General features: G+C 41.7%; 1 protein-coding gene across 2 annotated transcripts in view; it reads left to right on the top strand.

The window, feature by feature from the left end:
- Positions 1 to 14,534, top strand: part of meis2b (Meis homeobox 2b) — a 30,292-nt gene extending 15,758 nt beyond the window's left edge. Inside the window, exons 8-13 of one of the 2 annotated variants that reach the window (XM_070987273.1) lie at positions 1,067 to 1,203; positions 5,186 to 5,262; positions 6,790 to 6,848; positions 7,104 to 7,193; positions 8,819 to 8,915; positions 14,097 to 14,534. In XM_070987273.1, coding sequence (XP_070843374.1) covers positions 1,067 to 1,203; positions 5,186 to 5,262; positions 6,790 to 6,848; positions 7,104 to 7,193; positions 8,819 to 8,877 — 422 coding nt within the window. In that variant the 3' untranslated portion in view covers positions 8,878 to 8,915; positions 14,097 to 14,534. Of the gene's footprint in view, positions 1 to 1,063; positions 1,204 to 5,185; positions 5,263 to 6,789; positions 6,849 to 7,103; positions 7,194 to 8,818; positions 8,916 to 14,096 lie in introns of both variants that reach the window. The other variant, XM_070987272.1, reaches the window with a different exon arrangement.
- Positions 14,535 to 27,082: the final 12,548 nt, after the last annotated feature.

Genomic DNA, 27,082 nt, shown 5'->3' with positions numbered 1-27,082 from the left:
ATCCATACAATAGAACAGCTTCAATGTCAGTACTCATAATTTGAAATATTTATGCATGAATATGGCTCATTTAGGTGCCTTTGATTGATGCATTTCTAAAAACAAAAAGACACGCTCCGGCAAATCTTAAGAAAAGTTGGGTTTCTGTCCTGCCTCAGGGGAGGAGTCTCTCAGATGCATTATTCACATGCCCTCCAGGCAGGCTTTCAAGGCTTCTCTGCCCTGAGGGCAAGAAAAATAACCACCACGGTTAAAAGCAAATCATCTTGGCTGATGCACAATTAATGGCAGAGAGGGAAAGGGAGCAGAGTACCCCTTGTGTTGCGAGATGGAGTGAGTTATCTAGCAGGGGTGGAAATTTCAGCATAAACGAAGCCTCCTGCCTCAATCCACACCAGTTTCCTGCTGAAATCAAACAAGGATGCTGCTAATGGCAGGATCCAGAGCCTGGCATGATGGTGCGCTGCAGACAATCCAACACAGACGTTGTCAGTGGGTATGAGTCAGGGAGTTGGTTGGCTGACAAGACTGCAATGATGATGGCTTCACACCTTACTTACCCACCTACCCACAACCACCTCATTCTGTTTCAGTGCCCCAAAAGAACTCCAAACAGCAAAGGGTTTGATGTTTTTGTATTCATTCACAGACTAGACTTTTGCTTTTGTTTTGTTTTGTTTTTGGTTTTTTTTCATATTATTACAAGGAAATCTTTAGTCTTATTTCTAACAGAGGTCACATACCATATAAATATGAGCACATAATAGTGAGTCTGACTGCAGTTTGAACGTTCATTATTTCATGCCAGGCACACAGTTCCTGCAGTCATTACCTCATGTCAAAAGCGTGACTTAGATTGAATTAATAGCTTTTGGTTTTATTGAACTCCAACACTACAAACTCCTCTTCATTATCCAGTGACCGGGGAGTCAAGCAGAGGTGAGAGGAAGAATCTTGGAGTACTGTAATCTTCCTCTGTCTGCCCTCTCGTGGTATGTTTTTGTCAAGGATGAAGGCCACATGAAAGCTCCCTCATAACTTCACCTCTCATCTCTCATCACAGGAGACGGTCTCGACAATAGCCTGGCATCACCGGGTACGGGAGATGAGGATGATCAGGACAAGAAGAGGCAGAAGAAACGAGGCATCTTTCCCAAAGTGGCCACAAATATAATGAGAGCATGGCTCTTCCAGCACCTTACAGTAGGGGAATTTATCCTGGATCCAGTTAAATTACTTTTGTTCATACAAGCCACATCCAGCAGAGCCTTTTATAGATTTCAAACGCTATCAATTTTTCTTTGTCTCTGGTTTAGCAAACCTACATTGACTACTTCATACTAGAAACAACTATTTTCCAACCCCAGTCACTCCATTAGGCAACAGTTGTTTGAAATGATGGCTTTTCGCCCAAGAATGAGCCCAGACTAGATTTTCCCTAGACATATAGAAACTAAGTTCATCGTTCTAGTGTAAGAGAATGAGGCAAAGATGTATTCACATCTAAAGGTCCTTTTTGAAATACCAGTCCAGGGTTTGTACAGAAATCAATATCAGAATAGCAGAAGCCTTTTGTTCAGAGATCTGTATAAGGAGGTGAGTAAGTCCCCACGAGGAGAGCTTTACCATTTATCCAAGGTCCAAAAGATACTACTCCTGCCGTCTCCTCAGTTTTTCTACCTCTCTCTTTCTTAGATGTGTTATAACCCCTCATTTGTTTAGTTTGTAAAAGGCCCATACAGAGCCTGTGCTGAGTAATCCCCTCCTTTCCAAAGCCCACCTTTAGATTTTCCAGATAAGAAAAGGAGGATAATTGAATTATCCCCTCTCTGTTCCCCATGCCCTTTCAGGCCTAATTTGTTAAGCACAAGTGTTTGCCATGGCAGGATGTACCTATGAAAAGTGTGCAAGGGGACTTTGGCCTCTGAAAAGCCTATTGCAACACCAAAGCAAGCAAGCATTCATCAGTTGTTGAGGTTGTGAAAGGAGCAGGATTATGTTTTGTCAGACGTTCCAGTGGGGGGGGGGGGGGGGGGGTCCTGTCCACTGCTCCTTCTTTTGTTGTCCATTCTGAAGACCCTTAAAAGATCCCCTTCTGAGGAAGCTTATAGAGAAAGCAGCTGTGAAAAGTTTCGATTCATTATATTGCTATATTCATTATCGGCCCATTAGCCTGTCCACAGTTGTTGGTTTCCATGCAACCCTGCATTTTTCCTCAAAGATTGATGGCAAAGGTTGAGTTTGGGTAGCAAACCTGATACCCACTGAAGGTCATAAGGGTCTGTCAGAGTCTACTGCAATTTGATTGTTTTCTCAGTGAGATAAAATTTGATTATTTTTGTGTATCTGTGACACCTTAATTATGTAAATCACCCACAATTAGAAACCCAAATCATTCTACTCCCAGTCGTACCCCTTCTTTTCGGGATTGTACATATTCTGCTGGAATCGGCAGAATTTGAAGTTTCTCTGCAATATCCATTCCAGACGAATGTCCATGAATCTGCTTACAAATGCAAATTATGAATTATGCAAAACCACACATTGCCTCATCAGTATCAAAAATAACCCAGTGATTGTACATTGATGGCTAAAATACAGTGTACATTGGGAGGGGTAGGGGGTGGTGAGTCTGGTTAATATTGCTGATTTGTTGATTGGGGAAATTAAACTTTCCTAATGTGTGTGCAAGGTGTTAAATCTGTCCAAATAATAATGACCAGAAACTTTACTCATACAATACATTTGTTAACAGTATAAAGGCTCAAAGTGTCCTATCAACATGATCTTTTTATTTCTTGAACACTGACAATCTCCTCTGTCCATTCATCCATTCATGTTGAAACCCCATGGACAAACAAAAAGCCCAAACAACTCTAAATTGTGTAAAAATATATATTTTTTTTAAAACAGCTCGAGAACATGTATAGTGCCACTCACACCAACTAATGGTATTTCTGACAAGTGTGAGTGTATCCTGGAAAAAAAAAAAAAAACCCTAGTCAAGACATTGAGTTTTCCATAACCCTGTTACTTTGGAGTTAAGATGGAGAAAAATATTCCAGGGGTTAATGGGAAACTATATTACAATATGAAAAAAAAAAAAAGTTTGTTTGTTTGTTTGTTTTGGATTTTGATTTGAGGGTAGAGCTGAGAGTAATCTGTCACTCGACTGCCAGTCACCTAGCTCACAGGGATGCTTGCAGTTGCTGCAAAATATTCACTCTGGACAAGTGTGTGTATGTATAGCAATATCAGCAAATTTTGCCCCTGTTTTTACCATTGTTATTTGTGTAATTTTTTGTGTGTTGTATTTGAATTTATGTATATATGCTTGTGCACAAAAATTAAGTTGCTGCAAGCTCATCCTTTCCGATGACTGCAGGAGGCGGCTGCTGGCCTGACAGCAGCAGAATGGGTACTGGCCTGCAACCCTGTTCTCAGTACAAGGGTCACCTCTGCCTACCATCTGCTGCCTTCCTCCCACTTTTTTTTCACACACACACACACACACACACACACACACACACACACACACACACACACACACACACACACACACACACACACACACACACACAGAGAGAGCCAGTGGAAGGACTGGGGCTGGAAAACAGGGGGATAAAACAGAGCAGGGAGAGATTGGGAGCGATGGGGGTCCTAACTTTATTGCGGCCCCAAACAAAAGCCACTATTGTGCCTGTTTATATCTCACCCGATCATTTGTCAAGCAATGTCAAATACTGTCACACGGTGGCACGTGCTTTTAGCCTCAAGTGTTCATGAGGCCAAACTGTGGTCAGCCTCTGTTTTTCCAGTGTCCACTCACTTCCAGAAATTACTGTGCATGGGAGAGACTGGCGCAAAATTTGATTAAACTCACTGGGCTCTATTTTCGATTCCGCCACTGGCATGGTGGAGGCGCGGCACAAAGTCAGGTCCACTTCGCCGATGGGGCATTGCAGTGCAGACTTTGGTATTTTCGTGCACTGCGCTGCTGGCGCAACTACTCCCCCTTCTCATCTCAGTTCCACCCAGCGGGACAACTCGGAAGGAGGGAGGGGAGAAAACGTGGAGTGGGTTTGACACAGCCGAGTCCAATCTTCACCAATCACACCATCTCCTCGCCTCACCTTTAAAAACGCTGCTGGCAAGGCGCATGACAAGTTTCTGGTCCGGGAGGTCCAGGCTCACAGTGGCTGTATCTACTGCCTCGGGAATTTTTTTTCAATACTGTCTATCTGTTTAGAGTGGAAAGTTATTGATCGTCAGATGTTTTTTGAACTGATGTAACCGCAAATACTCACTTAATGACAAAGCTGAAAGCTGAGCAAATCAATCATGTTTTCAGTGGATAGCCGTTATCACCTAGCAGCCACCCATCCAGAGGGGTGTCCCCCTGAAAGACTGTAGGGATGCTAGAATTCGTCAGGATGAACGAGTCATGCGCCAACCCGGGGAAAGTGGCATACACGTTTGTCACCAGGCAATTTGAGCCACAGATCACCAGACATCCCTGTTTCACCTGTGTACATTCGATCAGGTTGAGTGCTTAATACGCGTGCCGAATGTGCTTGCGATGTGGTCAGATGATATACTGATCAAAATATATAAATTTAGGTCTGACTGTATGTGCTGACTCAGATAGTTGCATTGAGTCGTGGCTGTTGCTAATTATGATCGCAGTGAAATGCCAGAATCTGTGGAAACCTGCCTGTGAGGTATTGGTGACGTGGGCGCATGACTCCACCGGTTTACAAAAATCCACTTGCCCAGCGGTGCGCCACTGGCACACAGAGTTGATGCTTTCAGCACACTTTTATGCCGCCGGCGTGGACCGAAATGGACCAAAAATCCAAATCCGCTGGCTGATTATGCCGACACCTCCCCCTACTGCGCCGCAACACCCATCCTGGCGCACCTCTGTGCGCCTCGATTTACCAAAACACCAAGTGCCCTGCGAGCCCGTCAGCGCTGCACGAAAATATTACTGCGTGAGGTGTGTACCCTGCGCCCCACCAGCAGCGGGGACGAAAATAGAGCCCACTAAGTGGGCCCACAAGAGACTGCACTTGATGTGAAATCAGCTCTATGCGGGGAGTCCTAAAAATGACTTCAAGTTGTTTTGGGCTGTAGCCTTGATGTTTATTTTATTTTATTTTTTTTATCCTTTTATCACTCACAGCACCCGTACCCCTCAGAGGAGCAGAAAAAGCAGCTAGCACAAGACACAGGCCTCACCATCCTTCAAGTGAACAACTGGTAAGTCAATCTAAAACCAGATCTGTACATATGCATTGTCACATAACATGTGGCTGCTCTGATATCTGCTCACACATGCATGTCAAATCTGTGTCTTTGGGTTTTGAAAAGCATTATATCAATATATTTGACTTGACTATAGACTGCATATTCTATCTTCATAATTTAGTCAAACAGAAAACGCAGGTGTCATACACACATTTCTAGAATTAGTGTGAATTACTCTATAAATTGAAATATCTCTGATGCCAGGGTGTACCACGCCTCTCGCCCATTGACAGCTGGGATAGGCTCCAGCGCCCCGCAACTCCGAAAGGCATAGGCGGGTATAGAAGATGAATGAATGAATGAATGAATGAATTCCTAAATAATTTCCTCAAAAGAGTTTTTTTGGAAAGTATTATGTATGTAATAATATGTAATTTTGTACTAGTTATAGAAAACATAGATTACTTTATTCCAGTTATTTATTTGTTGAGTTTATTGAGATATTAATTCAAGAAAATATTAATTCATTTTCAGTTTTTGGAAACTTTATCCTTTATTTCTTTTGAATTTGTTATACACTGAAACTCTCTAGGTTACATGTGAAATTTATTGGAATTAAATAATTGGAGATGTATTAACCATTGTATCTATTTGCCTATTAATCTCTCCTAGAGCATGTAGTTGCTGTTGACATGCTAAATGATACAATTTAAAATACATCTTATCCTGAAAATGATATAGAACAAAATATGGCATACCTGGCAAATACACGGAGTTGCTATAGCCCATTGAATAAATTGAGTGAAAAGCAGTTGAAGGTTCAAGAAGTTAAAGACAAGACATCCCACCTCTTCCTCACAGCCTCATTTTTTCTTGCATCACAGGATTTAAGCTTATTAATGTCGAACTGCCTTTGTGGACAGTTTAGCTACAGATAGGTCCAATCAAACAATCACACATTCTGGAAGTAGTTTGAGACTATACCGTTCTACATGTCATAATTTTGCCAGCTGCCTGCACAGGTTTCAAGTGAAAGGAGCTGGCATTGCTTCATTGTTCTAATCCTCCTCAAAAATCCACCAAAGATTTTGCTTTTAAGTGCATCAGCAGTCCAACAGACCTATTTACATAGATGCTAAAGGACTAGATCCACACCAATATATGTATATTTTTTTTAAAGATTCTTGACATTTTACTAGTTATCTAGTTGATACATATCAAGGTCACAGGATGACACCTGAGAAAAGTCCATTAATTGAAAATGGCTGTGGGATACAGGGAAAAGCCTGGAAATAAGCAAGAAAGTAAACGGAAAGTTAACAAGATTTCATCACATCCATATATTTCAAGGTCAAGAATGTCAAACATTAAAATTGATTGATGATTGATTCAGAAACAAGCTACATTCATAAGCTTTCAAGATTTTATTTATTTATTTATTTTTTTTCAGTAATGCTTTAGTGGCTTTATTGCCACTCAAGATTGAGTGACTTTATATGTCCATCAAAGAGTTAACACAATATTATTCTTTTTATTCAGGTTTATCAATGCAAGGAGGCGAATAGTCCAACCTATGATTGACCAGTCCAACAGAGCAGGTAATGCTGTAGTTCACTGATTGTTCAGTGTCCTACATAATTCCTTACATTCAATAGACTATTCAGGTGAATTCAAATGCGAATTGTGCTGTCTTACTGACATCACTTATTACTGTAAATCCAATACAGGTATAGAGTGGGGGAGATGAGTTAAGATAGTATGAAAAGTGACATAGGAGCCAGTTTAGGTTTGAAGCAGAGTGATTGTAGAACTCTGGTTTGGTCACTCTTACAGACTTCTTTCTCCTCTTATAGTGAGTCAGGGTACAGCTTACAGTCCAGATGGCCAGCCAATGGGAGGCTTTGTTCTTGATGGGCAGCAGCACATGGGTCTCCGACCTGGAGGTGAGCATTCTCCCATACAATTGTCAATCCATAAAAAACACAGTAAAATGCCATGTAGGTTTCATGTATTGTTTTGTATGCCTGGTAGCACCATTTCAGAGATGATCATTCTATAGCATCACTTGAAACTGTTTATTTCAAACGTTGATCATAATCATGTTGCTCATACTTATGAAATTAGTTGCTCTTGCAGCCCACTGTCACTGTTGTGTGTACAAGCACACTAGACCAGAAGGAGGAACTCACAGTCACGGCAACAGAGAGATAACAGGAGAGCAGGCTGGTGTCAAACACACAAAAAAGGTTTATTAACAAAAGGTGTCCACAAAAATGGGGATAACAAAAGGCGAGAGCAGAAACACTCTGGAAAATAACTAAAGGTGTCCTCCAAAACGGGAATCAACAAAAGGCGAGAGTAGAAAAACACTCTGAACAAGAAGAGCTCCAACTCCTCTCACAGGCAAGGCTGGACTGGGCTGAGGGCTTGCAGGCAGGTAAGCCTCCTGGAAAAAAGGAAACACGGTTCAGGTAAGTCATGGCAAAGTAAGGCAGGAAGACCAATACTGGCAGAGGAACGGCCGGAGTACCACGGAAAGCAGACAATCCAACGAATACTGGGAGACTGAGCTGGGTTTAAATACAACTGCTGATTGACGGTAAATGAGGTGATGGTTTGCAGGTGTGAGAGGAGGCGGGACTGGAGGAGCTGAGTGGCAGGTGCAGCCCACAGCGCGGACTTGGACAGACAAGGGAAGACAGACAAGACACAAGAGGGCTGGGAAACACAGGGAAAACCCAGGGAAACAGGAGGAAAACTAGTGCTGCCTAACAATCACGAAGAATTCCGATGATGATAATGATAATAATGATGATGATCACGCATGTCATGCTCTACATTTACGGACAACATTCGGTTGTGTGTAGGTGGAGTTGGTGGATGAGGGTGTAGCATGTCCAACTGGAGTTTGCCTCCTGTCCAGACCAGCAATTAATAGCTGTGTTGTTATTCACAAGAACCACAATCTTTCCCAAACCTCAACCTTACCACAGTTGTGAGAGATAAGTAAGTTGGTCTTGGATATACAATGATTTTGCTTTTTGTTATGTTGACATAACATAATGTCGTTACCCTCTTGAATCAAGTAATATGCCAAGATCACATAGCATGTACTATTGTATTAGGATTTTTGCTGCTTTTAAACTGTCTGCACCGTCAGCACATTGGAGTTACTGGCTAATGTTGATTTATGCTCTCCTGTACGGTGCCAGCAGCCATATCCATGAGTGCGGTCACTACGAATGCCGTTATGTCAGCTGGAGACTCTTACCATATGATTCAGAGGTCTCCTTACCCAGGTACAGGTGGTGGAGCTGTAGGTCTCTGGTTCTACCAGGGCACAACCTTTGCAGGCCCCATGTACATCCAGGGTATTATGGAGATTCTTAGGTCATACTAGTTGTCTCTACAGCAGGTTCCAATTTGAACATACACACACACACACACACACACACACACACACACACACACACACACACACACACACACACACACACACAGGCAACTGGAGTTCCACCAAGTCCAGAGCAATCTGTCATGTTGGACTTTTTTTTACTCCTCATTTCAGGACCAATGGGTGGCATGGGTATGAATATGGGCATGGACGGGCAGTGGCACTACATGTAAATCCACTGTACTGAGGCGAGCCTGGAAAAAAGGGTGAAGTAAGTAGTGCAGTCCTTATCTCCCTTCATTTATAATAGAGGTATCAAACTCAAATACACAGTGGGCCAAAATTTAAAAAAAAAATGTTCAAGGTCGAGGGCCAGACTGGTTTAATGTTTATTGAAAACTGTTTATTGAAAATTACCTTATTGCACATATTGATCGTGGAACTAACACAGCCTATTGGTTAATGCCTATAAAACAACATTAATCATTAAATAAATGAAAAATCAGTTGCATTCATTTCTTATGGCTTTATCTGCAACTTTTCATAGTAATTTCAAATGAAAACATTTTCCCACAGGCCAACAACAGCCAAAAAATAATTTCCTTCAAAGAAAAATCAAACATGCCCAGTGGTAGCAAGAAAAGAGTGCAAAAAGTAAACATAATTTTAACCTGGCGGGCTAGCTCTAATAATAATCAGACATTATCTTGTGGGCCAATTCCATTGCGGGCAATGAGTTTGACATATATGATTTATAACAAAGAATTTCACCATCCCCCCAGTCACCTGTCCTCCACTAATTTCTCTCATATTTCTACTCCACCTTTCCCATTCCTTACCAATCTCATTACACTGGAAAAAAGACTTTGCCACCTGAAAGTTTGCTGGAATGATTTTCATGTTAATGGATACAACATACTCATTGTAGTCTTTTAGCAATATTAATGTTTTCTTTTCTCTTTCTAGTTTTATCTTAAAGCAACATAGCCTTCAGCACCCTGCTTTTTAGCATTTTAAATAGCAGCAAGACATTTGTGATGTTAGATTTTATTTCTAAGAAATGCAGTTGGTCAGTTGTCAGCTACTTTTCTCTTTTAGAGACTGTCTGGGTAGAATTTCCTATGGTCCCAGTACAAAGTTATAACTAACTGATAGAAATGGTGGACAAAAGTAAAACTAACTTAAAGTTTGAAATAAATGCTAAGATTCCTTTAAGAGTCCTTTAAGACTATGTCTGAGATAATTCAAATCAGTTTTATTTATACAGTGCCAAATCACAACACAAGTTATCTCATGACACTTTCCACATAGAGCAAGACTAGAAGTTCAAAGGTCCACATCTGTCAAGATCAGAAATCCAGACAAGTGGCAATAAAAAAATAATTAGTTAATTAATCAAAGTCACATCACGTGATTGTGCCAGCATAAAATCGAAATTAGATTCGATTTAGGAGCTGTTATCAAATTTTCTGGCATGACATTAATTTGTAAACTCAGCAGCAACAACACACAACAATCTAACTACTGGAATAACAGTAGTTACTGTTTTCATGTCACCATGACAACAGTGTCGATCATTTGGAAATCAGCCATATTAAAACTGCTTTCATCTGGGGACAGGATCACTGCTGAGGAATTCTTGGTGAAATTGTACATTCAGCATCACTAATGCTCCAGGCCTTGTTGATAAGGCTGACAGCAGACAGGAAAAAACTGTTCTTGTGGTGTGGGATGGCGGGGGATGGTTGCTAGACTCTCCCTTTGTCTTTCAAAGCGGCAGTAGAACTCGTTCAGGTTGTTGGCTAGGCGTCGGCCGTTGATGGAGTGGGGGGCTTTAGGCTTGTATTTGGTGATCTGCCTGAGCCCTTTCCAGACAGATGCAGAGTCGTTAGCTGAGAGCTGGTGTTGGAGCTTCTCAGAGTACAATCGTTTAGCCTTCTTTGAATCTGTCTTTGTCCCCACTCCTGAAGGCCTCTTCCGTTGCCAACCTTAGCTGTCTGAGTTTGGCTGTGAACCAGGGGTTGTCATTGTTGTAACTCACCCTGGTGTGTGATGGAACACAGCAGTCCTCACAGAAGCTGATGTAGGACATCACAGCCTCTGTGTACTCATCCAGACTGTTGGTAGCAGTACTGAACACATCCCAGTCTGTAGAGTCCAAACACGCCTGGAGATCCTCCACTGCCTCCCTGGTCCACTTCCTTGATGTCCTCACTACAGGTGTGCAGTGCTTTAGTGTCTGCCTGTACGCAGGAATCAGGTGGACCATGACGTGGTCAGGGTGGCCCAGTGCAGCACAGGGGACAGCGTGATAAGCATCCCTGACTGTGGTGTAACAGTGATCCAGAACATTCTCCTCTCTGGTCGGGCATTTAATAAACTGTCTGTATTTCGTGAGTGCGTGAGTGAGGTTACCTTTGTTAAAGTCACCAAGGACAATAACTAAAGAGTTTGGGTTGGTCCGCTCCACGCACAGTATCTGGTCGGCGAGCATACGCTGTGTGTCCTGCACGTCTTGCACAAGGATGCAACCAGAGCTCAGGACAACACAGTTCAACTACTAAGGAATGAGTCCTTAGCTCAACAACAACGACAACCCCCCCCTCAAGCTTAGTGATTCCTGGACAAGTCTGGAGTTACCTCGTGTATTCCACCAGTGCACTGCTGTCAGTTCCAATGAATGATTAGCCAGGGAGCTGAGTGGTTTGATGGGTCCATGACTAGAGTGGACAGAGTTGGACAATAATACGTTTCTATAGAATGGATAAACTATGAATTAAGGGCATTTTGTCTTGTGGAAATCTTCCACCTGTGAGTAACTGTGACGACAACAGAACCACTCTCCACACCACCTCCTTTGCTTTCCATCACTCTCTCCCCTTCTTCCTCCATTTTTCTTTTACTCCACCTCTTCGCCCCCAGCAATCTGATTAAGAGTCAACGTAATATTCTACCACCTCCTTCTGCCTCTATCAGCTCCCACCACTGCTGATAGTTCTCAAATCAAGACATATCACCTGCCAGAGGCACCCTAGCGCAGAGAGTTTTTTTTAACACCCACTCTCCACTGCTCAATGAGCCACGCTGTAATGACACTTGCCTTGATTAATAGAGCTCTTTATATGTAAATAGGAGCTACATTTGGTGCTACATTTTTTCTTCACTGGTGCCCATTTTAGCCAACACAGCCCCCTCTTCCCCATCTGATAATTCCCCTGACTTCGCTAATGAAGTTCAAAGAGCATAGTGTGAAGCTTCATCTAAAAAAAACAAACAAAAAAATCTGGATCTGCATAGAGACATGAGCTCTCAACCTGAATAAACCTACATATTTTTGGATAGTATTCAATCAAATTATGTCTCATTGGATGATCATTGACTAGTTACCTTAATAGCTCAGCAGGGATGGGTGTTTTTGCTCCCTTAATTTGATCTGTGAAAAATATTGTGGGTGGTGTTAGCTATGTGATTTGGGAGAGTTCAAAGTTAGTCCCATTTTCTTCTGTATTGTGCAAAATATGATGACTTAACACTTTTTCACAAAACGGCTTGACAAAACCCTGTAATTTTCTTCCATACAGTCAATCAAAATTTTAAATGGTGAATTAATTTGATCGTATTAACTCTCAAAAATGCTGAAAAAGGTGAAGACAGACTTTATTTACTCTTTACTTTGATGTCTCTGGATGTGTTGTTCACAAAGTGTAGGAAAGATAGACAATAGAAAGATAAATCTGAGAGTCTTGAAAAGATAGAAAACATTTCTGCTACCAGAGGTGTAGTACTGTTTGTTTAAGTACCACAGTGCACCTGTGACACATGCCTGCACATACACTGTTTTGAATGTGTGGCTGTTTCAAAGGTCGCTTTCACATCAGAGCTGTTTGGGCCGCTTTAAACGGACCAGAGTTTGTTTCCTTGAATAGTCCGCTTCGTTTGGGCAGGTGTGAAAGCTCATCTGAACTCTGGTGCAGACCAAACAAGCGAACTCTGGTTCGCCTGAAAACGTGGGTCTCGGTTCGCTTGCAAGTGAACCCTGGTTCGGTTCGTATGCAGTGTGAAAGCTCACCGGACCAAACACAGGACCAAATGTACGAAGTGACGCTATACGCAGTGCATACGCAGTTATAGGTTTACTAAAATCATATATTCTGTGCTAAAATACAACGTATCTCATCTGTATTTATAATATAGCTTGATTCTGCAACTCTATTTACAGCTCATTAGTCCTTACGTGAATGTTTACTGTTGCGATGGCAACAAGTGACTGCTGACATTAGCAGTTGCTAGCTAGCTTAGCTCAATTGTCTGAACAACAATAACCCATAAATTCACAATTTGGCATATTAAACAAAATCACAACTACCAACAGTCACAGTCCTTAAACTCTGAGCTCATATGCTGTCACATGTTAGATCGTCAAAGTTAGAAAAATAACAGAATCAATCCCTGACAAGCTACGATAGCATTATAGGAACAGTTGCGTTCACTGTCGTTTTTCCGGGTCGGGAGGGAAGGATTTCCCCTCCTACTTTGTCCAATCGACGAGCGCCCCTTCCAACCACGTGATGCTGCTCAGAAAGTTTGGTGCGCTTTAGAAATCACAGTGTGAAAGCAGAACTGAAACTAGTGATAAATGCAACAATGTTGTGACATTCAGCTCCCCAATCGAACCGAGTCCGCTTGGTCAGGTGTGAAAACGACCAAAGATTATTATAGCCACTGGTCCTGCAGTGCCAGGTTTACAATATAGATGAATGAACACAGGCAGTTAGTTTGTGTTTTGAATTATTTTTGTAACACTTTCCTGGCTCTAACGACTTAATTTCCCCAGCATGGGATCAATAAAGTTTTATCTTATCTTATTTCATTAACTTAGCTGAGCAAATAAAGCCACCTTTGAAACATCCGTTCTGAGGAAATGTTGCAGTGCAGGCAGAGGTCAAGCTAATTTAATAGGCTTGGCTATAAAAAAAAATGCAGCTAAGCAAGCTTTCATTTGATATGGGTGCTGGTGGAGCAGCACAAGGTAGTCAAGTTTAACAGGCTAGCTTTGTACTGTTTCTTTGCAAATGCATCACAGTTAAATAAATTGTTCTTATATGTTACTCAATGCAGGAGTTGACATCCTGAATTACACACCTTAAATATCAATATGACAACTTTGGCCATTCCATTTGTTTTTGTTGGCTGACTAGCATGACAGTGATGATTGGATCTTCAGGAGCTTAAAAGGTGTTTATGAATTTCAGATGGATTGTGCTAAGAGGCCTATTCTATTTATTTATCTCTTTGTTTACCAATCTATCCATTTATTTGCTATTAAGTTTCCTTCCTAGTTTATGTGCGTTCAACAAAATGTAATTCACTATTTTTGGGGTGTATTGGGGACTTGGACCAGGCCTGGACTCATGTGCCCTAACCCTACAATGTATGTCCTCTGCACGTTCAGGCCTCCATGGTTGGCTCAGGGATCTTCTTCAATCTGGTTGTGGAGCTCAGTACTGGAGCTGCCTCAGCCACCACGTCAAACTCACCTGAACATACACCCACCTGACCAGTCCCACTTCACCTTGTCCAAACCCACACGTGTAGGGGATCACCATGGAAACGCCTACCCTCCCCACGAGAGGCCACCTACAAGCTTTGGCTTTAAACTGGAAAGAGCCTCGGTATGAGCCTCGGAGCTTGACAGCTGCACAGAAAATAAGAAGACCAAGGACTTATGTGTGAAGAGATGCAGTTTGAGATATGCCCTCAATTTCTTTTTAAATTATTTATTTATTTTTCTTTAACAGTGGATATTGACTTTTTCTTCTTTAAGTACAACTTTACCCCCCAATCCCTAGTATGCACATCCCATCCAAATGAAACTGTACAAAGAACACACACACACCCTGTCCTTTATAGGACAAAACAAAAACACTGTGGAATATCTTTAAAAATATATATATGAGGACTAACTATTGTGTTTTATAGATTTATGTTCTTTATTTGACTGTTTTTATCAATGTTTGCGCTTGTGATGACTAGAATAGAGCGAGCTTTTAAATGTTTTCTTTTTTCAACCAAAACCAAGCTTTTTTAAATTTTCTCTGAATGTCTGTTTTTGTTCTCCGTGAACTGCATCTCTTTCTTACACTTCTTTTACTCAACTTGTGTTCTTATAGATTGGAACTAAAAACACTTGCTGAGGGAACATGACTTGAAGGCAGATTGAGCTCCATTTTTTGACTATGTTTGAAATAATTTTACAGCACCAAAACACAGAGAAGTCTGCACTAAAATTAAAAAAACAAACAAACAACAACAACAACAAAAAACAACTAAAGAATTAATTGAGGAAGAGAAAAAAAGGATGCAGCAGAGTGTTTAATGTGCAGACTGGCTGGAATGAATTCTGTTATGTTCCTGCAAGCTGAGCTCATTTAAAATTTTGAAGGAGAAAGGCCAGGAGTTGAAGAATGCTTTAAGCAACAGCATTAGTTGGTGGAGCAGGTCACGTAGCTTACTCTAGTTCGATAAAAGGTGGGATTGCAGTTGTCTGGTGTTATGCGATTGATGGTGACAGGAATGATGGATGGTCCGGCTGTGAAAATCAAGAAACCAGGACGAAGTCGGAGACTGCAGGCGGTCAGCTTTTATTAAATGTTGTTATTTCTATAACTTGTTCGCGCGCGCGCGCGCGCACACACACACACACACACACACACACACACACACACACACACACGTGACACGTGTGTGACAGTAAAATCCGTAGCAAAATGAAAAAATGTGAAAACACGGGGGTCGAGTCACTTTTTTGTCTCTTTTAAAAATTGAATAATTTCCTTCATTTTCAATAAAAATAGGCCTACTAATTACTTTTCATCATCTCATCTGCATCATAGGAGACAATAAATACATACAGAACCACGAATAATAAATAAATAAATAAATAAATAAATAAATAAATAAATAAAGGGACCTAAGCACCGAGGTGCTCATTTATCACTGTCAACTTTCCTCTGTGGTTTGTACTGACGATGAAAGCAAGAGCCAGAGCAGATTGCTGGAGAGTTGGAGAAGGCCTAAATGCGATTTTATAATTTTTGATAAATATTCATTTTATTCGGCAGCAATCTTCCGATAAAATTACGTGTTCCATTAAAACCCCAACGGATTTAATAAAAAAAACAAAAACAAAAACAACAACAAAATAAATACTTGATTATTCTTATTCTTCGTATCATTAGTATTTTTGTTTTCATCCGAAAGGTGGCTCTTGCAGATAACGACAATTTGTCCGATAAAAGGCGCCGTCTGTCTTCAAATGAAACAACCTCTCCCGTTTTTTTCCAGCCATATTAACTTTTTTAATTGCCACTTGGAGCAAACAAATAATTGCTGCCTTAAATTGACTAAGATGGAATAATGTTTACAACTAAATACGTCTGAGCTGCGGGCTTGGTCTCTGTGTGAAGTCTGCCTGTTTCAAATCCGACTCTACTTTGGCTCATTACATAGTAAATTATTCAAACGAATAAAAAGATCCAAATAATACCAGACCGATATTTCTAGAGTGGAAGAAAATATGAAACATATATAATGCAATGGAGTACAACACCAGCAAGACCACTCAACCAACTCTCAACAACAATAACATTCATTGAATGGTAGGATTTCACAAGACCAAGGCGTATCCGTTAATGCAACTAATGAACGATTATTTTAAAACAACCTTCATCTGTGCTACGGTCTAAATAGAACATAGCTCAGAGAAAAAAACAAAACAAAAAACAAAACAGTGGAATGATTTGTTGTATCGTCTCCTCCAGAATAAATGAGCGCCGCTCTAAGAGGCCTAATTTATTTAGCCCTGCCGACTGTGGTGACGATAAATGCATTTTGAAGGCTGCCGGAAACAAGCGCGTATCTGTATGAAATATGGGTCAGAGCTCCAGCAGAACGCTGTATCACGTGATGCAAACAAACACAAACTCAGCAGTTTAACAGAAAACACAGGCAGTTAAAGAATAGAATTCTGTTTGAAACCAAACAGCAGGAATATTGAGCTCTGTGTTAATGTTACAAAGTACAATCCATTCAAATGCATTTGACTTCTTATGACATCTGTACTTTGTGATATTAGAGGGGCATTCTACCATGACTATGGTACAATAAGGTTAACTCCACAAAGTGTGATATTGTATAAATATTATAAAGAAGCTGACCATGAAGTGACACTCATGCATACAATGAATAACAAGAGTACCTATAAATTATATTCACTATAAACTCATAAGGGCCACAGACACACAAATGACTGGAATATTTGAATTATAACACAATAATCATATATTCTTTCAGAGCTCACATATTTACATTTTAATGTGACCCTCAAAATACATGAGAAAGAATAATTTTGTTTTATTACCACTTGGGCTTTATTTTAGATTTAGATTCTTATAGATTTGTTGCTCATTTTATCATAAAAACACTGCACTCACCAAACGGGAACATGGTGACATCCTGCAACAAAGTTCAATGGGACAAGTAGCACAGTTGTCAGATGGATAGTAAATGCTGTTTATGTGGCTAAACTAAACCACTTGATTATGAGGTCAAACTGAAAGTGAGTATAAATGTCTAATAATACCTCATTGCACAGGAAAATGGTGTCAGCACAATTACAATAAGTACAATAGGTCAATGTTGATGTGATACACAGTTCGTCATAATTTCACAGTTCAAGACTGTGGACACTGGGGTTATGTTTTTTGTAATTCCATCTAATTTGCTGATTCAAGTAAAGACTCACTATTTTTTAGATTTCACTTCTTTTGAAAGTGAATTCAGGATACACTTTTTACAGAAATAGAAAGAGCAATTGAATAAATGAAATCTGAAAGATTTGATGCCAATGAGTATCTAATTACAATGCAATTGAATGTGAGAGTGAAGAAAATTGAAAATGACACAGTAGTAAAAGTACAAGTTTAAATAATAAAATGAACGATTGCTGAATTCTATTCTCCTGGTACAGGCTCCTGGTCTTGTTCATAATGGGTCATTGTTACATTGTCATGACTTACTGGAACAACAATGCAACCATTGCTAAAGTGGCAATTATAGTACTTTCTGCATCTATCTATCTATCTATCTATCTATCTATCTATCTATCTATCTATCTATCTATCTATCTATCTATCTATCTATCTATCTATCTATCTATCTATCTATCTGCACACCCCTCACATTTTTGTTAATATTTTATTGTATCTTTTCATGGGACAACACTGAAGATATGCCACTTTGATACAATGTTAACTAGTCAGTGTACAGCTTGTATAACAGTATAAATTTGCTGTGCCCTCAAAATAACTCAACACACAGGCATTAACGTCTAAACCACTGGCAACAAAAGTGAGTACACCCCTAAGTAAAAATGGCCTAATTGTGCCCAAAGTGTCAATATTTAGTGTGGCCACCATTATTTTCCAGAACTGCCTTAACGCTCTTGGGCATAGAGTTCACTAGAGCATCACAGATTGCCACTGGAATCCTCTTCCACTCCTCCCTGACAACATAGCTGGTGGATGTTAGACCTTGCGTTCCTCCACCTTCCATTTGAGGATGCCCCACAGATGCTCAATAGGATTTAGTTCTAGAGACATGCTTGGCCAGTCCATCACCTTTACCCTCAGCTTCTTTAGCAAGGCAGTGGTCACCTTGGAGGTGTGTTTGGGGTCGTTACCATGTTGGAATACTGCCCTGTGGCCCAGTTTCCAAAGGGAGGGGATCATGCTCTGCTTCAGTATGTCACAGTACATGTTGGCATTCATGGTTCCTCAATGAACTGTAGCTCCCCACAGCTGGCAGCACTTATGCAGCCCCAAACCATGACACTCCCACCTCCATGCTTGACTGTAGGCAAGACACACTTGTCTTTGTACTCCTCACTAGGGATCGACCAATTATCGGCCTGGCCGATAATTTTGCCGCTATTCGGCATTTCTTCGATAATCGGCATCAGCTGTTTTTTCCACCGATAACCTATAAAATTAATTAATATATTTTACAACACACTCCTTTGGCTCTAATGCAGCTGTCTCTCCACCTGAAGTCACCAGTCTTGGCTGTGTAACAATGTCCCGCCCACAGCCCTCACTGATTGTCTACATGGCACAAGTGAGTCAGTGACAGCCAATCAACACTGAAGCCTCTACATGCAGTGCCACAGACAAGGAGAAGCAGATGACTTCTCCAGTGATCCAGCAGAGATAAGGCAACAGAGTCAGTCGAAGTTGCAATAAAAACTCTCTATGATGAAGTTTTAAAAATACCACAACTTTATGATCAATTTCAGTGATAACATGCAAGCCGAGAGTTGACATTTCACCGACCTACTTGTCTAATCACATCAAGCATACGACTTTTCATGATAAATAGCGTCACGCACCCCCCCCCCCAAAAAAGATGTAACCAAGTGAACATGACCTGAAGCTTCTTATTTAATTAAAAAAAAAGAAGAAGAAGAAGAAGACGTAACAACATACCGGTAGGTAGACTATAGCAAGTATAAGGGAGGAAAACCTGCTGAATTCCGCTGTTTGGTTCTGGAGATGAAATTGTTCACAACTTCAACAAGGCTTATTTCATGATGACCCATCGCTACATTAGAATTGCCGCAACCGCTTTATACCTGGGGCCAGATGCACAATAATAATATAGGCCCTTCAGTTACCATTACTTTGTGGGAATAATAAACCTCCTAATGTGTCTCAGCCTGTGGGGCGGCTCCTGGTTTATCAATAAACAACACCGGAGGTGATGATAGCCTATAAGTTAACAGTACTACACGCTAACGTGCCCTCGTTTCACTATATGAAAGCTTGCCATATAAACTCCTCTGTAAATTTGAGCAAAAAATAAGTAAACAATAAAACATTTCAAAATTTATATTCCTTATGTGTCATGTAACATAAAAACAAATAAAATGAACTTTGCTTTTTGTTTGAAAGGAATTTTAAACACTTCTGTGTGAAGCATCTTGCAAAAAAAGGAAAAAATACCTGTCCCTCACTAAGATTGTTCTACTTCCACCAGCTATTAAGGCCAAAAAAAAGCCAAATTAGAACATAAAAACTTAAACTAATATCAAGGCACAAGTGTTGTTTCCCTACTCATGAACGGATTTAAAAAAAAAAAATGCTGCAAATTTGAAAAAAAAAAAACTTTTAAGTTGTGTCCCCTTGTTGATGTCAACCCTGTTACTTTGGATGAAAACACCCCTCCAGAGATAATGGACTGTTCTGCAAGTTACACCTTGCCCAGGAAGTGACATCATCTTCTTTTTCTAAAGATTGTGGAGAAAAGTTAAATTGTGTGCTCCTCTTTTCATGCAATCTCTTCAAGTTATGTCATTTCAAACAGTGGGGGACGATCTTGTTGTGTCAGCACTGTTCCATAAATTCATATGTTAAAAAGTTATTTGTTTGAAATTGTGAGTATACATATTTAACACTATTTAGATGTTAATGAATAGACACCATGTGGCACCATATGCTAACAAGACTGTTAGCATATGGCTAGTAATGGCTGCTAGTTGCCTTTTTCATCAGCCCTGTTACCTTTCAGTGGGTAACAGAGTAGACTGAATGGTAACAGGGCTGACGAAATTTTGTGTATACATGAAAATCCATGGGCTGCACAGTGGCGCAGCAGGTAGTGCGCGTGCCTCACAGCAAGAAGGTCGCAGGTTCGATTCCCAGGGTCGGGCCTTTCTGTGTAAAGTTTGCATGTTCTTCCCGTGCATGCGTTCTCTCCGGGCACTCCGGCTTCCTCCCACAGACCAAAAACATGCTCATTAGGTTGATTGGTGACTCTAAATTGCCCCTAGGTGTGAGCGTGAGTGTGAATGGTGTGTGTATGTGCCCTGCGATCGGCTGGCGACCGTTGACAGTCGAGATAGGCTTGCGACCCCGAAAGGGATAAGCGGCATAGAAAATGGATGGATGGATGAAAATCCATGAAAATGTGTTGTATGTTGGTGAAGATACACGCCCTCTCTGCTTCTGCACCATCTCAGAATCCAAGCAAAAAGGTCCCCCCACAAACTGGCAACACCTTGAGCCAGTACTGGACTATGTACAAGCCAATCATCCATCTGTGTCTGTGGTCCACTTCAGCGACGGCCCTTGTACTCAATACAGGCAGAAGGGTAATTTCTTCCTGTTCAGTACTGAATTGCGCAAGAGAGGCTTTGAAGGTGGCACGTGGAGTGGAATTTTTTTGAAGCAAGCCATGGAAAGGGAGTGCCTGATGGTGTTGGAGGAGTGCTAAAAAGACTAGCCGATCAACTTGTGAGTACAGGGTGTGACATTCTTGATGCCATTACAGGAGTGTCTCAGAAAATTAGAATATCGTGATAAAGTCCTTTATTTTCTGTAATGCAACTAAAAACATGAAAATGTCACACATTCTGGATTCATTACACATCAACTGAAATATGGACAGCCTTTTATTGTTTTAATATTGCTGATTATGGCATACAGCTTAAGAAAACTCAAAAATCCTATCTCAAATTATTAGAATATCTAGGCTAACTAGGCTAACCAGTAGGCTAACCAATCACTTGAATCATCTAATTAACTCGAAACACCTGCAAGGGTTTCCTGAGACTAAAAGAAATTTCTAAAAGAGCAGGCTGTTCACAGAGTGCAGTTTCAAAGCACATTAACAAAAAGTCTGTTGGAACGAGGAAATGTGGCAGGAAACGCTGCACAAACAAGAGAGATGACCGCAGCCTTAACAGCATTGTGAAGAAGAGCTGCTTCCAGAATTTGGGGGAGTTTCAAAAACAGTGGACTGAAGCTGGAGTCCAGGTATCAAAAGCCACTGTTCACAGACGTGTCCGGGAAATGGGCTACAATAGCCGTATTCCCATGGTCAAGCCACTCCTGAACTCAAGACAACGGAAGAAGCGTCTGACTTGGGCTATGGAAAAGAAGCACTGGACAGTTGCAGATTGGTCCAAAGTCCTCTTTTCAGACGAAAGCAAGTTTTGTATTTCATTTGGAAGTCAAGGCGCCAGAGTCTGGAGGAAGGCTGGAGAGAAGCAAAATGCAAGTTACTTGAAATCCAGTGAGAAGTTCCCACAGTCAGTGATGGTTTGGGGAGCCATGTCAGCTGCTGGTGTTGGTCCACTGTGTTTCATCAAGTCCAGAGTCAATGCAACTGTATACCAAGAGATTTTAGAGCACTACATGCTTCCGTCTGCTGAACAGCTCTATGGAGATGATGATTTCATCTTCCAGCATGATCTGGCACCTGCCCACAGTGCCAAAACCACCTGTAACTGGTGTGCTGACCATGGCATTACTATCCTTGATTGGCCTGCCAACTCCCCTGACCTGAACCCCATAGAGAATTTGTGGGGTATTGTGAAGAAGAAGATGAAAGACACCAGACCCACCAATGCAAATGAGCTAAAGGCCGCTATTGAAGCATCCTGGGCATCCGTAACACCGCAGCAATGCCACAGGCTGATTGCCTCCATGCCACGCCGCACTGATGCAGTAATCCGTGCAAAAGGATTCCCAACCAAGTACTGAGTGCTGAGTCCTCAAAGCTTCAATAGTTCTACTGGAATTATTAATCATGTGAATTATGTCTGGCCAGCGGGAATATGCATCCATAGCAACCAGAAACATCTGCTTATTTACCTCTGCAAAATCAAGGTGTATTCTCTCCCAAGGACCTGCAGCCCATTTCCAAGTATGTACAGGTGCTGTGGCAGGCATGTTACGCTGCTGTTTACATATGTCATACAGATTTACCTCACTTTCAATATCCTCATCAAGTGTGGGCCACCGAAACAAGCTTCTGGAGAGGGACTTCATCTTTACCATACCCCAGTGACTGTCATGCAGCTCTGACAGTAACCTGCTTTGTAGTTTTTCTGGAATAACCACCCTGAATCCCCAAAGAAGACAATCATCTTCAACTGTGAGTTCAAACTTTTGTTTAACATATGGCTGTAGGGCCTCTTCTGGTACATACTTTGGCCATCCTGACATAACATACTGTTTCACTTTTGTCAGTACCAGGTCTCTCTGTGTTTCATGTGCAATATCTTTTGCAGTGATTGGCAGACTGTCTAAATATGACACTCTGAACACTGGGTTTGTTTTTGGAAACCTGTCATCCAGTATTGGAAATCTGGATAATGCATCAGCATTTCCATGTTGCTCAGATGGTTTGTACTGGATCTCATAGGTATATGCTGCTAAAATCAGGGACCATCTCTGCATCCTAGCTGCGGCTAAGGGAGGTACCCCTGTTTTAGGACCTAGGATCTTCAGTAGCGGTTTGTGGTCTGTTATCAATGTAAACTTACAACCAAACAAGTACTCATGGAATTTCATCACTCCAAAAACTAAGCCTAATGCTTCTTTTTCTATCTGAGAGTAGTTCTTCTCAGCTTTTGTGAGCATCCGAGAAGCAAAAGCTATAGGTTTTTCACTCCCATCTGGCATTCTGTGAGAGATCACAGCACCTACCCCTACTGGTGACGCATCACACGCTAGTATGAGGGGTAGATCTGAGTTGTAATGCACAAGAACTTTGTTAGAGAGAAGCTGCTTCTTAGCTTCTTCAAATGCCTTTTGGCATGCATCTGACCACTCCCACTTAGCCTCTTTCTGAAGTAACCCTGTCATAGGTGCTATCAGGGTACAGAGGTTAGGTATGAACTTTCCATAGTAACTCAGCAGTGAAAGAAACAACTTCAGTTCAGTGGTAGTAGTAGGAACTGCTGCTTTAGCAATGGCCTCACACTTCTCTTGCATGGGGTGAATGCCTTCTGCATCAATGACATGCCCCAAATATGACACACCACGCTGGAAAAAGGCACATTTTTCTCTGTTAACCCTAAGGTTATGGCTTTTGAGTCTTTTTAGCACTTTTTCCAGGTTTGTCATATGCGTTTCTGTGTCCTGTCCTGTGATCAATATGTCGTCCAAATAGCAGATTACCCCATCTATGCCCTGGAGAACTTGATCCATTAACTTTTGGAATATTGCAGGTGCGCTCGCAACACCATAGGGAAGTCTGTTTACTTGATACAGCCCTTTATGGGTGTTGATGGTCAAGTACTGTTTTGAGTTTTCGTCTAACTCTACTTGCTGATAAGCTTGTGATAAATCAAGCTTAGTGAATTTCTCACCAGCCGCTCTGGAAATGGCGTTAGCTTTGAAAGACTTGTGTGACAGCTGCTGGGCATTTTGCTTTGTCACTTCGTGTGCCAGTCCCAACTCATAAGCTCCTGCCAGCGTTAAGTCTTTTGTGTGGGCTGCATTCAACATTCGGTCTCGGAGCTCTGCACTTCTAACTCCGCACACAAATCTGTCTCGTAGAGCATCATCTAGAAATGTCCCAAACTTACAAGTGGATGCTAGCTTTCTCAAACTAGCCATGTATTCACTTATGGACTCGTCGTCCCTTTGGTCTCTAGAGTTAAATTTGTACCTCTCTGCGATGAAGTTTGTCTTGGGGACAAAATGTGTGCGCAGCAGGTCAGTTAACTCCGCTAGCTTCTTTTCTGACGGTTTCAGTGGCGCACATAAATCCATCAACAGGGTGTGGTTCTTTTTGCCCACAGTAGTCAGAAAAGTGGCTTTGACTTTTCATCTCCATAAGTCAGCCCGTTGGCTACAAAGAATTGTTCTAACCTTTCCAAATAGGCTTCGAATCCTTCTTCGTTTTCCTCAAAGTGCAAGTCTTCACTTTTTCCGAATGTAGCCGCCATTGTTGCCGTTTTCCTCCCGCCTCAACAGAGTTTCTAGTTGCAAAAACTCTTTTCACTCGGAGGACATCCCATCCTCGTCGCCAGAAGTCTGTTGTGTCTCAGACCAAAGTGGGAAAATTATGTCTCCAGTGAAAAACGACAGAGAGGATGACATGGCGCAACATGATGGCTTCTTTATTGAGGAGCAGGTAAAAAACAGTGTCTGCTCACTTGGGCAGCTCCTGGTGCACCACCAGAAAGCTCTCTAGTGCCTCCTATTGACAGCAACAAAACACAACCTTGGCGCCCTAACTCAGTACCAGCATTATAACAGTACATTTTTCTCAAGCATTATTACACATTTTTTCTTTCAAACACCACAGTACGTGTATGGGGAATTTGGTACCGTCTCTGTGCAGCAGCACATTTTTCTTCTCACTGAAGGTCACAGTGGCAGCTTTCACAGAAAAGATATCCTGTGGGTACGTTGGGATGTATAAGGCACCCCTCAGCGTTGTCCGGAAGCTCCTGCCCCCGCTGTCGATGAGCCACACCTCCGCGTCACCTCAACGCTTGGCCACTCCTTTGCACCTGGAGCCGTCTGCCAGCTCCACGTAGTGGGTCCCGGCTTGGAAACTGCTGTCAAACTTCTTGAACTTTGCGATGTCAGTGATAATGTGAGACGTCGCACCTGGTTCCACCATCAGGCCCTTCCTCTTGACATCCAGCACTGGTTCCTCAGAGTCGCATATTTTGGCTTCAGCCTCGCTCTGGGTTACATGTATGGCAAAAGGTTTAAATGTCTCTGGTAACCCTTTCAGCACCATTGCTATTAAAAGTCCATCACTGAGTGCTTCACCTGCGTTTCTCAGGGCTGTAATCGCAGTCTCTGCTGTGATGACATACTCTGTGACATCCTCGGTAGGCGACTTTTGCAGTGAGGTTAACTCTGTGTACAAGTTAATTATTCTGGGCTTTCCTTTTCCAGCATAGTACTCACGGAGAATCTTCAGCGCACCGCGTCCATCATCTGCGGCTTCGCGCATCACCAGTGACAGGCTTTTGTCATCCAAAAACTGAATGAGCTCCGCGTAGGCCTCTGCGTTTTTCCCATCGTCTTCATCATCTTCATCGTCTGCATCGTCGGGCTCGTTCAGGATTGTGTCTTTTAATCCTTGAAGACACAGATGGTCCAAAAACTTGGTTTCCCATATCTCGTAATTCTCGTCACCATCAAAAACGAGCCTCGCCCAGCGGCTACTTGTTGTCTCCCTTTCCTTTCTGCTCATACTTTCAGCTCTCAGGTGCACGCAGTACAAGTTGCGACTTTCACCTGGCAGGTCACTCAAACTTTGTGTTATGGGATTATCCTGGGCCCATAACCTGTTAGCAGAGTAGTTCTACACAATGTTAAACGTGGCACATAACACACGACCAAGTTGTTCAATGCTGAGCGAATACCCGCACGCACGGGCTCACCTGTTTTATTAATTAGAGACACCGCATACCTGTGGGCAGTTCCCTAATCAGGGTCACGTGACGTGAAATGCCAAAATGAACAAAAAAAAATCACAACATATTTTTAACAAACAAAATAAAATGAGAGCACATCAACACTTGCTTTGCTACTTTTCTTTTCCCTTTTCTTCAGTTGGCTCGGTGCGGAGAGGCGGGGCCGTCAGCTCGGGGGCGAAGCACACAAGTCGCACCTGCAGCGCATCGGCAATTAGCCGGCTTCATATGCTCCACTCACACTCATTCCTGTGCCAGACTATTCTTCAGTCCAGCCGTGTTCTCTCGTGTCTCTCGCTCTCGAGCCTCCCTCTAGCCTGCTGTTTTTGTAGTGTGTGATTTGAACGTATTTGTGTCATCCGCCAGTTTTTGTATTGGGCGTGTTTTCTGTTACAAGCATTAGTAAGTCTTGTCTCTCCCTTTTGGAATATTTTCAGTTTTATTTGTTGTTCTTTGAGTTTCCCGTCATGGCGATTTTTGGTTGCACTTTGTATTCTAAGAAAGATTTGAGACTCTTCATCTTTGGATTCAGGCGTTAATTTTTCACTCACAACACAGTCATTCACATTTGAAACAAAATCTCACACAATTTAAGGCTGTCAATAAACAGATGACAAAAAAATAAATACTTGGTTTCAAAAAAGCCCCTTCAACAACCCTTTCTAAGGGATCAAAACAGGGTGATACAAGATAAAGTTACAAAGTGCACATCATTGTAAACTAGGACTCAGGCTATAGTGCAGTTAAACCATGGCTTAAACTTTCCTTTCTTAAGTTTCCTTTGAACATACAAGCAGTCAGAGTATAATGCTCTTCTGTTTATTCACCAGAGGCTTGTCAACCCAGCCTCTTATTTCTCTCCAGAAAGAATGAACATTACTTGTCTATGGCTGCAGTAAGCTTGTTCTTAGTCGTGGTATCCATATGCCTCTGTTGAAAGCCATCCATTGTCGCCTGGTTTTGACAAGGAGGCGGCGGAGAATTTGCATTCGCCGTGTGTTTGGCCATCAAGTGGCATTTCAAACTGGATGTGCTCCGGTGATAACTCAGTTCATACCAACAATACACACAGATAACTTTGGTCTTGTCAGTCGACCCATCTGGCAACTTTTTGAGACTAAACTTTCCATTCAGAATCTTATTCACATCCATTT

The sequence above is a fragment of the Chaetodon trifascialis genome, chromosome 19 (assembly GCF_039877785.1).
Source record: "Chaetodon trifascialis isolate fChaTrf1 chromosome 19, fChaTrf1.hap1, whole genome shotgun sequence".
Taxonomy (NCBI): Eukaryota; Metazoa; Chordata; class Actinopteri; order Chaetodontiformes; family Chaetodontidae; genus Chaetodon; species Chaetodon trifascialis.
This window is presented reverse-complemented; position numbering and strand designations above follow the sequence as displayed.